Source organism: Pagrus major, chromosome 13 (genome assembly GCF_040436345.1).
Source record: "Pagrus major chromosome 13, Pma_NU_1.0".
NCBI lineage: Eukaryota > Metazoa > Chordata > Actinopteri > Spariformes > Sparidae > Pagrus > Pagrus major.
In genome coordinates, this window is record NC_133227.1 from 150,060 (window position 1) to 164,207 (window position 14,148).

The following is a 14,148-nucleotide window of genomic DNA, read 5'->3' on the forward strand; positions in this document are numbered from 1 at the left end:
CATTACGTCACACGAAATGGAGCGTCGAACGTCTTCAGTGACGTCTCTTAAAGGCACAGACACTGTTAGTTTGATAGAAATATCCTCGTTCACGCCTCAAGACTTTAAGACCCGGTGTACAAACCTTTGTGTCGGCAGTCCGCTTTCCATCAGGCGGAACATTTCATCAGACAGAACCGCTGCAGACACCAGATAAACATCATGGCCACTACAGAGGTGAGGTTTAGCTGTAGGAGCCCCGGCCACCAGCATCCACGTGTTGTTATTTTAACACCCAGCTGGAAGATTAAATAAGCGAGCTGTCAAACCCTCTGCTCCTCTTCTCTGCTGATCAACGCTGTATTATAACTGTTGAATGTTGTGTAGCTAACATGGTCTGTCTCTGCTGCTCACCCAGGGGAGTAAACTTTGGGGAGGTCGTTTCGTGGGAGACACTGATCCTGTCATGGAGAAGTTCAACGCATCCATCGCTTATGACCAGAGGATGTGGGATGCTGACATCCGAGGGAGCAAGGCTTATGTGAAAGCTCTGGAAAAGGCAAAGCTGGTCACCACGGATGAGATGAACACGATTTCACAAGGGCTGGATCAGGTACACACACACACACACACACACACACACACACACACACACACACACACACACACACACAGAGCTGCACTCAGCTTCAGGGAAAACAGCCTTAAAGTTCATCAGACAACCACATCACTAGATCAAGCTGGCTGCATGATTATTATATAGTTTCTTCTCTCACAAATACAAATACACACTCCTGTTGGATTGTGGGTATGTGTGCCACTGTCTGCCCTCCAGTGTGGATGTAAGTTAATAGATGACAGCTGAAAATGTGCCATGGCGCAGAATTCCTCTCTGTATTCTGCTGTGTGTGCGGTGAACAATACTACTGCCATGTGACAGATGTCAGCTGCCACACAGCTCCAGTGATTCTTTCACCCACAGAGTCAGGTCAGCTTTCAGGGCGCCCTCTCTGCACTGATGTTCTGCTTTGTCAATGCAAGTAGCAGTAGGCAACCAGCACAATACAGAAACACAGGCGATGTTCATAATATGAAGTAAATATGTTACATACAACTATTTTTAAAGTAGCTCTTTATATGTTTATTTACAGCAAAGTAAAGATATTTTATTGCACTGTACGTATTTAGCCTACTTATTGATACAGCCTCTATTTAAACCTCCAGATTTCTGATGAGTGGTCCAAAGGTGTTTTCGTGATCAAACCCGGAGATGAGGACATTCATACGGCCAATGAGCGCAGGCTAAAGGTGAGGTAGAGCTTGTTTGCTCTTCATAACTCTGCAGGAGTGAGTAAAAGTATATTTCACACAAGAATATCACCTCATTTACACTCTGTATTAAACTGCGATCTAAATCTGGACACGTTATCTGGATAAGGAAAAATGCATGTTAATGCAAGGTGTAAATGTGTAGCAGAACACAGAATGTGATCTGATCTGCAACAAACCAGGACAACCTGACACAATCCTTTTTTTTATTTACGAAGAAAGTAATAACTTAATGTATCGTATATGCCGAATTAACAAGAGGGGACAAATGATTAAGAATTTGTCCCAGACATTGTTTGACAGTGTTATAAAGTTTCCCCCAACGCAACAACCCACAAAAGTCTGTGATTTTTAAGGGAGTCTGGGGCTGATTCAAGTTCCTCATGGAGGACAGAGCTCCAATCTCACTAAGGATATGAATGCATTAAACATACTAGTAATACATTTATTTTTTATATAGCGCTTTTCATGGTACACAAAGACACTTTACAGGTTAAAAAGCAGAATAATAAAAACAACACAATAAAAATACACAAAGGGACGAGTTATACATTAAAAACAGTTTTAAAAAGGTGAGTTTTGGCGAGTGTTTTGAAGGTAGTGAGGTCTGTACAGTCTCTGATGTGTGTGGGGAGGGAGTTCCAGAGGGAGGGGGCAGCTACTGAGAAGGCTCTGTTGCCCCAGGTTCGGTGCTTGGTCCTGTGTGGTGGAGTGAGGAAGTTTGCGTCGGAGGAGTGGAGGGTGCGGGACGGGTTGTGGCGGTGGAGCAGGTCGGCGAGGTGGGGGGCGGGGGGGGGGGGGGGGGGGGCTGGTTGTGGAGGGCTTTGTGAGTGAAATACAGGTGCAAACCCAAGGAATTGTTGTGCGACAAGAGACATTACTACTCAGTTAGGAGGCAGAAATGATTTTGTTACATTTGTGGGTCAGATGATTAGGAGGATTATTCTGTTTTTAACGTACAACTTATACATTGTACTGTATTGAAGTCAGACAAGAAAAGAAACACAAGTGATCAGACAACCTGTATGATCCTCTGACTTATAATTATGTTGCTGCATTGCCAGATGTTAGCAATTATCTTTGTGAGTACAATGTTATAATTACCAATGAGAACGCTGGCCAAAACTTTGAAAATAGGACATAGGTTGTAATTATCCTTTAATTAATGGTGCCTATGCTTAACAGATTTTTAGATTCTGGTCGGAGGCATTATGTGTAAAGTAGCAGTGTCATTATCTTACCATTTAGCTGCTGTAAGTTCCCATTTTCTCACTTAAGAGGTAATTATAGTTGGCCTTCATTCACTCAACAAATACTGCTTGTGTAGCCAAATCTTAGCTTATTCATGTGTGGCATAGACCTATATTATTGTCCAAAAATTCACAAACACCAGTGAGCCACAAGTTACACTTGGTGACATCTCTTCTTTACAGAGAACATGGGCATTGTAGTTTATTTTGAGACAATCTTTTTATTCACCGACCGGCTACTGTAGATACTCAGTCGAGCTCCAAATCATTTTATTTTACTTAAGGGTGTGCCATATCATATCATTCACGATAATATCAGTATACGTTCATAATGACAATATTCCCACTTGCTGATGTAACGGTGTCATACTATTACACACAGCAACAACAAGCATGGCTGAAAGTGAAAGTAACTTTGCTTCCGGCTCCACGACAACTGCTGGATAGAAAACAGCTGCCTCACACACAAGCTTACATACTCATGACTATTTCCCTAAGTGTGTACATCTAATTAATCTGTAGTGCATGTGTTTATGCTTTTATATCTCATTAATAACAACACTTTGAGCAACATTAGGTTGAAGAACTTATTTACCTGAAAATGCCTGTTTACTCAAAGCTTTTGTTTGTCTAAGGTGTCACTGTTGTGACGATATTAAAGACGCTAACAAAGCAACACAGTGAGTCAAATAAACACAGTAGAGAACTCGTCTATGTAGGTCGGACCAACATGTTTAACTATATATCTGTACACGTTACAGTTGCAGCTGAAAAGATCAACAGAAATACACAAGTTTGCCGATTTGTCATTTCTCTACAATGTAAATCAACAGCTAGATTTCTATCAGGTAGTGATTGTTATTGGTTGCCTGACGTCATGGTGATTTGGTGTATTTCACCAATCAGAAGCGGAGGAGGAGAGCTATTGTGAGTTCTAAACCATGCAGACACATTACATTACAGACCGTTGATTTTATGTCTGTTTTTCAAGTCCTACCAACGATGTCAACAATGACACTCCTCTGGTCCCTGAGCTCCCAGTCTGAACCCCTGGCTGCATGGCTAACTGAGCTAGCTAGCCACAATAAGGAAAAAATAGAAAAGCACCAGCCAAGTTTCAACAACAAGCGGAGCATTTGTGAGAGCCATCAACCAAAAAACTCATGGATACTAGTGTTTCTAGTGTTTATTCTTTTAAAGTTATGAGCTATAAACATGCTGTTTTCCTTTGAGGCTTGGCGATAGCTGTGATGTTATTTTATTTTACTTTTTCTTCAGGAGCTGATTGGTGCACCTGCAGGGAAGCTGCACACCGGCAGGAGCAGAAACGACCAGGTTTGTCTTTGCAGTATTAAAAATGTTTGCAGGTGCAGCCTGTGTATCACATCATTATAAAGGCTAGCTGATACAGTATCATGAGGCCGTGCTGTGTGTGCTTGGGTTGACCAGGTCGTGACTGACATGAGGCTTTGGCTGCGAAATGCAATCTCAACCCTGACGGAGAATGCCCTACAGCTGATATCTACCCTGGTGGAGCGGGCAGCAGCGTGAGACAGACACTGGTGCATGCAAACACACACATCTACTCGTCGCCGTGCTTTTTTTAAAGTTGCCCTTTGGTGTCTTCTGTCGCCTCTTTCTGAACCTCAGAGAAATTGACGTCCTGTTTCCTGGTTACACCCACATGCAGAGAGCTCAGCCAATCAGGTGGAGCCACTGGATTCTAAGGTGACTGAAAACTACACTTCAAATCTCCCACCTTTTATACATTAGATGATGTGTTGTTCATGTCAGTCTCGTGCTTCTCTTCCCCCACTCCTTCAGTCATGCTGTTTCCCTGAGCAGAGATGTGGACCAGCTTCAGGAGATCAAGAAAAGAGTTGATGTTTTACCCCTCGGCAGGTAAACTCACAGTCTGGCAAATGATTTTCACTCACAGACATAATCGGTTAATAAATTCCGTTCTTGTTTTCAGCGGTGCGATCGCAGGGACACCATTTGACATCGACAGGGAACTGCTGCGCAAAGGTCAGACTAAAAATGACCAGAATCACTGTCCTGTCAAACATGTGTGAGAGTGTTTTGTTAGGGCTTTGTTTCACCTCTGTCTTATTTATTTATTTATTAAATATATATTTCTAAAAACTGAAGCTTTATCATTTCTCCTCATGTGGATCTGTAGAGTTGGATTTTAATGGCATCAGTCTGAACAGCATGGATGCCACGGGCCAAAGGGACTTTGTTGGTAGGTAAATCTCAGTCAGCTTCATACATACATTAAAATAATAGTAATGTTTTCTAAGTTTCTTTGGTGTTTGCATGTCGTGTTTCCTCAGTGGAGTTCTTGTTCTGGGCTTCGTTGTGTTTGACCCACCTCAGTAAGATGGCTGAGGACCTGTTGCTGTACAGCACTAAAGAGTTCTCCTTCATCGCTCTCTCTGACGCCTACAGGTCAGTCAGTGCGTCATTATGTGAACCTAAATTACAGTTTGCACACACTTTTATTAACACTGCACAAATGTGGCTGCATGGATCTTTAGTAATTGATATTTTAAAGATGCCTTTTTGTCACACGGTGTAGAGCCTTCCGTGTGAAAGTAAAGATTGGGTTGATGTTAACATGCATGTTGTGAAATATATTTCATGGCTTACACGATCTGTTGCCTTTGCTCTTCCTTGTCACTCAAATATGGGAAACAGCTGTCAACATGTTGTTTAAACGCTACAACGCAATAAAATACAAAACATCGTCCATGTTGCTCCAGCATTATCACTTGATGCAACAGGGACACACCAAAGTCAGAAGAATTTATGAACTGACCATTGGAGGAGCACATGAACGCAGCATTACGCACTGTATCGAAGTGAAAAATACATTCTGGAGTGTAATCTTTCAGTTTAATCTGGCCCTGACTTCATTGTCACACATTTTACCTTTATCAAAAAACACCCAGCTCCTTGGATTCGGATATTGGACTTGGCTGTATTGTGATTTCGATAATATTTCAAAACTCATTGCAGCTCAGCTGTCAGTCTGGCCTTGTGACTTTCATTTTCAATATTATAGCCGGTGTTACTGCTAACTGCTGCACATTTCATGAAGCCCTGTCATTTATTATGCTGTTGAAACATGTGTTACTTCCAGTTCAACTATACCTTATATATTTCTTCCTTCTGATCTAAACTTGTGTGTGCTTGTGTGTGTGTGTGTGTGTGTGTGTGTGTGTAGCACTGGCAGCAGTCTGATGCCTCAGAAGAAGAATGCAGACAGTCTGGAGCTGATCAGGAGTAAAGCAGGTCGTGTCTTTGGCAGAGTAAGACCTCTGACTAAAGATACACTTTTGTTAAATCATTTATTTTTTCCGTTCACTGAAGGAAATGACTCACTTTGCCAGTTCAACAAAATGCATAATGTGGAAAAACTGTTTTTCCTTCAGAAGGTTTTCTCTGGAAAACCAGCGCCCTCATGTGTCATAAACCTATCATTGTCATTCTGGATGAACCTTTTTTTTTTTTCAGGGCAGCTTTTATAATCTCTATGACTCGTTGCAGTTTTCCTGTAAAAATCAACTCAACTTTGTCTGTATTACAGTGTGCAGGCTTCATGATGACACTTAAGGGCCTGCCCAGCACCTACAACAAAGACCTGCAGGTCTGAACCTTTAACTTTCACCTCATGAGAAGGACATTTTTTGTGGACATTTCCTTTGTAACATTTCTGTTGCGCTGTCTTTGTCCTTGTCCTTGTCATCCTCCCTCAGGAGGATAAGGAGGCCATGTTTGACTGCTATGATACTGTTCTCCCTGTGCTGCAGGTGACAACTGGGGTCATGTCAACTCTCAAGGTCAGAGATTTAAGTCACTGTTTATCATTATAAAAGTAAGAGGAAAGAAGCAAAGACAGTGTGTTATTTACCAGCCCTTTGTGCCTTCCTTCCTAAATAGGAAACGCACAGAAAGAGGACTAACACTGATACATTTGCACTACAACTAATCGTTTTTTTGAGTTTTGCTTCAATGTGCTATTTTCAACTGTTAATGTTGAAAAATTAAAGCTGGAAAATACTGTTCTCGATCTCTCAGCCTTTAAAAAGACAAAATGATGACGATTTTGTGTCACCTGATGTTCCCTCCTGTGTTTCAGATTAACCAGAGCGTGATGGAAGCGGCCCTCAGTCCGGACATGTTGGCAACTGACTTGGCCTACTACCTTGTGAGGAAGGGGGTGAGTAGTGTTTACATGAATTTTCATCCAAATGCAAATAGAAAGTCCACACACTTACAATGTCTGGCTCAAGATGTGTTCCTATTTATTTCTTTTATCTTTTATTTTCTGGCTTGTTACAGCGTGTCCGTCTATTTGACAAGATCCACTGAGAACAGAAAACAGATGAATGAAAAACACTCTTTGTGTGTCATAGCTAAAATAAACACAATATTAATAGTATTTTTATGGTTTTACATGTATTTTCCTGTTACAGTGTGTTATTCTGTGTTGCAGATGCCATTCAGAGAGGCCCATGGTATCTCTGGTAAAGCTGTGTTCACTGCTGAATCCAGAAATCTCGCCCTGAATCAACTCACTGTGGAAGACCTGAGTGCTATTAGGTGACTGTTTGCTTCTCATGAACACACTTACAATCCTAAAATCCCTGAAACGTAACTGCAGTTTCTCCTTCAACCATTTTGTCTCATGATTTTCTAAATTTCCTCTCTGTCTCTTCTCTGTTCGTGCTCTGTCATGTTAGTCCTCTGTTCGGAAGTGACGTATCCTCAGTGTGGGACTACAGGAGCAGCGTGGAGCAGTATAGCGCCCCTGGAGGAACAGCCAAGAGTAGTGTCACTGCACAGGTGGCGCACCTGAGGACCTGGCTTGAGGCGCAGGCTCAGTGACCTCCACTGAATTTAACCTCAACTTTTTTTGAATCAAGTTTGCTGCCAGAATTTAGACGAAGGATGAAATATCAGATTTAGGTCAAAGTGACTTGAGAACCATGTTGCCTTTCCAGAATTTCTCACCTCTTCTTTTTAAGCACATGTGACGTAGTAGGTCAGTAGGTTGGTATGTAACCTTAGGATGTTTCAATTGATCATGTGCCTCATGTATGACAGCAATGTTACAAAGGACCTGTAATAAATAAATGTTACTGAAACAATTTTTGCAAGAGGAAACAAGTCTCACTCTGAAATCTCTTGAGGTGAGTTGCTACAGGACGTAACTTTGACAGTCAGAGTTGCTCCAAAGGATTACGTTGCAGCTGTTGCAGCTGATTCATGGCTGCTGGCTGAGGAGAGCTACTGGACTGATTCCAAACTTTTTGGTAAATATTCATAATTTACACTCCAAAACATGTAAATATAGTGGGCCCAGATTTATAAATACCAGAATTTCCCTTGAAGTCTGACTGATTTCCACCACACAGTCATCTGAGGTCATTCATCTACCTGCCTAAACCCACACAGGCTCAAGGTGGTGCTGTGTACTGGCACAGAAAGGCTGGATATTTTTATTTATTTTTTTTACAGTAGAAACAAAAATAGATATTTTTATTTATCAAAGTCACTAAAACGGCTTAATGGTAACATAAATATCACTGTCAGTTTACGGTTAGTGAATTTCTTAAAACTCACCAGTCGTTGAGCTCCACACATTGTTCTTAAACGAAAGGTGAAGCAAGGCGAATTTATTTATTTAGAGAAAAGTTCTAGTCAAAAGTGCACAGGTTTTTTTAGGTTGTTTATGCAGTAAATTTCTGAAATAATAGTCGAGAAACAGAAACAGTTAGTGATCAGTTTCAGAATCTATTGACATTAAATCAACAATCGGCATTATCCCTAAAAATCCCAAATGGATCATCAAAGTCAAATGATTAAAGTATCATGGGGATGGAAAAAAAATCACAATTCTACTGTCCATCTTTTGTTTTTTAGAGATGTCTGACAGCACATTTCTCTCAAGTCTGAATCTCATAAATGTTGATTATATACAAAGCAATGCTTTAAAGATAACAGACAGAGGTTCATATCATAAGCAGGTAAACAGAGAAAAGGTTGTTACTCTAGCAGATAATCACAGCTATATATGTACATTTTAGAAGTCATTTGGGTTACCCACAAATAAACAAGTTTACAGTACATTTAGGAAACACCGTAATAGTCTGATCTCACTTCAGTTGTCTGACCAACAGTACAGAGAAGAATATACATGACAAGTAAAGAAGAAATAAGAGTCTTGTAACTGTTAAAAGATAATATAACTTATTCTAAAACCCCTAATTCTACTAATTTTATTCATCACTCTTCTGTCTTATTGAAAAACATATAAAAGCAGCTAAGCATTGATGTGAAGCCAAACTGCGTGAATATAAAATATTAGCTCCCAATGACTAACAAAAATAGGGAAAGTTAACAGAAAGGCCTGCTGAGGTAAAGATCTCTATGTCTTAGGTGTTGCTAGATATTTAAACTTACATGGAGACAGTTTACTTATTCAAACGAATCAGTATCACTATTTAATTATTTTAGGAGTCAATCCACACAAGTAGCAACGAGACTCAAGAGTCTACAGCCGTGCTAGCAGCTGTGTGAGGCTGTGCCTCAAGCTAAATGCTGACAACAGCACGCTAACATGCCCACAATGACGAGGTTAACATGCTGATGTTTAGCAGGTATAATGTTTACCATGTTTTCCATCTTAGTTTAGCATGTTAGCATGCTAACATTTGTTAATTAGGCTGAGGGGAGTGTTCAGTCATAAAACAAAGCTTGAGAACAATTACATTTTGACCTAAACTGTAACAACTTTACCTTGTTACAGTCTATCCTGAGGGGAACTAGATTATGTGAACCTAATTTTATGGCCAACCATCAGGCGGTTGTTGAGATATTTCCCTCATAACCGCAAATATAGACCTCATCATGGCACTCAAAGAAAAAACTCGAGGGTATATCATCTGGATACCATGGGTACAACTTTCATCTTGAGCAATTTGTCGGGCGAAATTAATATTCTTAAATAAATGTACAATGTAAATGAATGTCAAGTGTGTATACTAAGTGTGCCAATACTAAATCAAAACAAATGAGTTCCCAGAAATGAGAGTTTCACCACCTCTTTTGCTGGCTCACTGCAATTTTGTGGAAAAAATATCAACAGCAAAATAAAAGCAACATTCGTTTTGCACAAGAACTTCTCTCACTGTCACAACAACCATTCAGTGAAATTTAGCGGGCTATAGTTTAAGTGCAAAAGCAGTTTTCATTTTATTTCATTAATAAGCACAAACATAATTAACAGTTTGTTGTTTCACTGACACATGAGGAAAAGTTGTATTTATACATACAGTAGCTTTTGTCACTTAAAGGTATAATATGCAGGATTTTCCCTCCAAACAATGTAAAGAAGAAAGTAGTCCCTCTCAATCATCACTTTTGAAGTACTGGAAATGTGCGTATATATATTTGTGCTTTAGAATGTAACTGCCGCGAAACAATCAGAAAATATTTTGTTTCTTTGATTCACTGCTTTGTTTTTGCTCCCTCTCTTCATACACTCTCTCCCCCTCTCTGTCTTTCTCTCTCTCTTGCCCATTGCGCCAGGGAGGAGGCACCGAATTTAAATGATGTGTTTACAAAGAGCGACTGAGAAATCCTGCATATTATGCCTTTAAATCAGTTGTTTTCATGTGCTGAATCAGTCTATCAGCCCCGTTGTCCCAAACACAACTGACAGAACACCGAACCACATGTGGATCACACTCGACAGAGCTGCACTCGCCTTGGACCGGTACACAACTCTGCCGTCCAGAGGCTGCGTGGGTCTGAAGATGTCAGTCATGGGCTGCCCCGTCCAGAATCGACACTGCTTAACTACGGCGTCCAGCTGCAGTGGAGAGGTGAAAGTTACTGATCAACGAGCTGAAAGGACGTTTATACAAGAAAGAAAGAGTGCAGATACCAGATGCAACATTTGTTAGTCAAAAGTTGCAGTGTAATAACACAACACTCGAAAATGTTCATCCTAACTTCAAAGCACTTGTGTGCTCAACCCAGGGCTGGTAGAAGTACAGTGTGAAAAGTTTAGCCCTGGGCTTAGATTAACTCTGGGTTAACAATCTGTGTGTGAAAAGGGGCTAAGAATATGCAGTGTGGAAAGTCCCAAAGGTCACTTTTCCAGGCTTTGATGCTTCAGACTTCTGATAAATACTTTCCACTGTCTGAGACAAACTCCAAGATCTTGTAAGTGATTTATTATACCATTTGAATGACTACAAAAGGCTTGATTGTATCTGTGATTTATGTCAAAACTCAGTTTGACGGTTCAAGGTGATGCATAATGGCACCATTTTGCCTTCTTGGTTGAGGAAATGGATCCAGTGTGCTGACCCTGAGCTTTCTGTCTGTAGCTGCTCACCTGTCGACTGCTGATGGGCAGGGTCCTGTGAAACACTGTCCAGGCTACTGCCTGTTCACATCCTGGAGTTGTCATGGAGCCAACATAGCGGTAGTAACTGTGGAGCTCCTTTGCTGATGGGATAATGTCACTGAGTCGAAAGTTTGGGATCACTGTGCTGCTGCCTGAACACAGAAGCGAGAGGTGAAGTGTTTGGAAGCAGAGTTAGGGAAAAATAAAGTTTTTTTATGTTCTTCACAGTTAAATAACCAAGCTCATACCGTTGTTTTGCACTCGGCCCAAAGCAGCTATCACTGCATCCAAATGAGGGTGATCATCTGTCGTTTCCTGTGAGGAAGACGCCATCAATATTGTGGCACAAGCATAAATAATTCATTTTTATTGAGAATGTGGAGCTATGAAGACGAGTACATCTTAATGTACTACCTCAAACAGGAAGGCAAGCAGAGCTATACCGGCCATATCATGTTCTGCCTCTGCCAGAGACCCATACGGCTCCTTGATGTGGACAATATGCAGCTGTAAACAGAAAACACAACAAAATAACTTATAGTATGGTGGATTTCAATCTGACCTCTGTGTTAACTAAAAGATGTTCTCCAGCAACACTTTAATTTCCATGATGCGCTGGCTCCTGTGTGACTCACCTCCATGGGGAACCTTTCTCCATCAATGGTGTGCTCTGATCCTGGTCTCCCACTATCTCCCCAGTGGAAGTGAAACTGGGCGGCTCTGTAGTGACCAGGCAGAGCTCCTCCCGTCAGTCGGACAGACTGTGGTAGAATAAAGTGAGCTACAGGGAACGAAGAGAGAGTCAAGCTTTATAAACAAAGCAGAGGTGTTCAACATCTGGTGAAAAATGGTGGACAGTAGAAAAGAAAAATAACGTAACCCTTTGTTACCAGAGTGTCCTTTGTTTTCCGCTGTAATGTTATTTGTGTTGGTGTGGCCGATGAAGCTGAAGGGTGGCAGGGCACTGTTGACGTGCACTTTGTGGGTGACAATATTAATTGGAGACTGGCGTAATCCTCCACAGCTGGGAAACTGAGCTGCCCAGCGGGTGGGGTCTAAACAACACAAACAGCAGCAGAAACATCATCATCCAGTTTTGTTTTCCCATGCCACTGAGAGAACAGGTCAGTCAGTTGTTTCAAACCACTCCAGTCTCATTGGGTGTAAGCAGCAGCTCTATTGTGAAAAAAGGTTGTTGGTACTACTAATCCCACAGTGAATGAACATACAGTCGTATGCTTTAAATTCCCACCTTGTTTTTTGGTGCATTGCAAAATTATTGGCTGTGAAATTGTAATGAAAATAACTTGGGCAATCAGGAATGAATATTTGATTCACTAGAACTCAAAGCCAATGATCAATTTTGCTGGGTCATCTCTGCTTGGACTTGAGACTTTTTCTTAAAAAATGAGAAATAAATTAAAACAGACAGCCTGTGTCACAAACTGAAGGCGTGAAGTTTGTCCGTATGATATCAACTTTGTTCTGAGATAACACGTTTCATTCGCAATGTCATGAAAAGCGCTACACTACCCACACTCACTCTCGAGCTCTATATAATCAGCTAAATAAAATGATATGGCTAACGTGAAAGCTAACAATTACCTTGAAGATTTGACGCTTGCTCACTTATATTCACCAGCTAGTTGCAAAAGTCTCCTTGCCATTTTTGTGCTGAGCAGGAAGTGTACGGTGGGTTTTTAGAAAACATTTGCCTGTTGTGAGCCATAAAACCAAAACAATCAGCTAAGATATAAAGCTCCATAGAGCTGAAGTAAACTGCAGAGTTGGGTCATGTTTCTCTGTGGGTTCATCACTAAGAGCGACCCCTTTTCACGTACAAGTGGTCATGTAACGTGTTGATTAAAGATGCTTTAAAAACATGGTGTCTTCTTGCCTTCAGAACAGTCTGGAAATCCACTAATATAATAAATTGCTGAAACTATAACTCTTAGATTCATAACAAGTGTGTGTCTAATGATCAATAATAGTTCAGGTGGGTAGGTCAAATGTATTCCTTTAGTTTTGGATTGGAAAGTCTTACCTCTGCATGTGTCATCACAGGAGTACTGGCTCTGATAACACCACTGAGCTGGAGAGAAAGTACAGCAGTCAGGTCACACACAGACACGCAATCTATTCTAGTTCAGGACACTTCTCCCTTGTGCAAAACAACGTGTTAATAACTGAGCATTAATTCTTCTGACTTTCACGCTCTATAAGCCACAGTGTTTTTTTTTAACGCAGTCAGCAATCTGACTGGCTGATCTGCTAATGTGTTTGTGCTCTGCAGCTGAACTTTGAGAAGTCAGAGTTCAGCTCTCACACACATAAGCCAAGATAATTATTAATTCTCACGTTACTAATCCTGTCCTTCGGTTGCCTTTTTGTGCTAATCAGTTAAACATAAATTACATGATAGCTCTCATTTAAGCAGAATTGTCAGCAATGGCAAATTAATTATGTATTGTAGTCACAGGACACAGTCAGTGACCGCCTGACCAGCTGTTAGAAGCAGTGCTGAGTTTGAGGGTGAAAAGAAAAATGGGACAAAGCAGCTTCAACATGAATAGTTCCAAAGAAAGCACAATAAAAGCTTCGGTTTCCAGTCAACTAGCTAGAAAACTGCTCTCGCGACAATAGGCTAAATACACAAAAAGGTTAATCCTTATTTAGTTCTGTGGTCGGAAGTTCATTAAATTATATAAAAGTAAAATTTGTAAGGTTTAACTGGGCCGTAATAGACCTGTCTCCACCGCAACATCTCAGATAAAACTGTTGCACAGAAAACCATTCGACAGAGCACGAAACTACAGCGGGACAAGGAGGGGTGGACTCTGTGTTTGTAACATTGATGCTTGGTGCTCACACTCACTTAGAGTGGACAGTGTTTCCCAGATGTCGAACTTTTGATGTGAAGATGCCGACAGCGTTATCATCACCATCATACTGATGCTGTTTACATTCATGCCCACGCAGATTCCAATGAAGTACTACGTGTTTATGTATATTTGCATATGAATAACTGTATATATGTTGTGTAATTTGTGTAGCACGAAGCAGTTTATGAACTCTCATTTCGTTATGCAACCCTGCGCCATTTAATGACGGATAAATTACCTTGTACCTTGTTTTGTTTTTTGTTTTTTGATGCACTTAAAAAGA

At 40.9% G+C, this 14,148-nt stretch overlaps 2 protein-coding genes across 2 annotated transcripts; one reads left to right on the top strand and one right to left on the bottom strand.

Moving 5' to 3' along the window:
- Positions 1-112: 112 nt before the first annotated feature.
- asl (argininosuccinate lyase) lies at positions 113-7,733 on the top strand. Its single transcript, XM_073480174.1, has 16 exons — positions 113-216; positions 398-592; positions 1,204-1,287; positions 3,837-3,893; positions 4,008-4,105; positions 4,209-4,286; positions 4,383-4,460; positions 4,534-4,586; positions 4,741-4,803; positions 4,895-5,009; positions 5,788-5,872; positions 6,151-6,210; positions 6,320-6,403; positions 6,703-6,783; positions 7,060-7,166; positions 7,307-7,733. Exons 1-16 carry the CDS (start codon positions 202-204, stop codon positions 7,449-7,451), a joined length of 1,398 nt encoding a protein of 465 aa, XP_073336275.1. The 5' UTR covers positions 113-201; the 3' UTR covers positions 7,452-7,733.
- A 2,518-nt stretch (positions 7,734-10,251) lies between these two features.
- Positions 10,252-13,952, bottom strand: ca4c (carbonic anhydrase IV c). The gene is made up of 8 exons (XM_073479561.1): positions 13,859-13,952; positions 13,028-13,075; positions 11,874-12,038; positions 11,619-11,764; positions 11,398-11,490; positions 11,232-11,298; positions 10,972-11,135; positions 10,252-10,440 (listed from the first exon to the last, which is right to left on the bottom strand). The coding sequence occupies exons 1-8, from the start codon at positions 13,950-13,952 to the stop codon at positions 10,252-10,254; spliced, it is 966 nt and encodes a 321-aa protein (XP_073335662.1).
- Positions 13,953-14,148: the final 196 nt, after the last annotated feature.

What these genes read in the sequence shown, in the direction of transcription:
- asl (XM_073480174.1), top strand. An exon ending in GATGTTTTACCCCTCGGCAG is followed by an intron (nt 4,461 to 4,533) that starts GTAAACTCACAG and finishes TCTTGTTTTCAG; the next exon opens with CGGTGCGATCGCAGGGACAC. An exon ending in GGGTCATGTCAACTCTCAAG is followed by an intron (nt 6,404 to 6,702) that starts GTCAGAGATTTA and finishes CCTGTGTTTCAG; the next exon opens with ATTAACCAGAGCGTGATGGA.
- ca4c (XM_073479561.1), bottom strand. Translation starts at nt 13,952, where the DNA reads ATGAATGTAAACAGCATCAGTATGATGGTGATGATAACGCTGTCGGCA. An exon ending in CTGTGATGACACATGCAGAG is followed by an intron (nt 12,039 to 13,027) that starts GTAAGACTTTCC and finishes TGTGTTGTTTAG; the next exon opens with ACCCCACCCGCTGGGCAGCT. An exon ending in GAGAAAGGTTCCCCATGGAG is followed by an intron (nt 11,491 to 11,618) that starts GTGAGTCACACA and finishes TTCTGTTTACAG; the next exon opens with CTGCATATTGTCCACATCAA.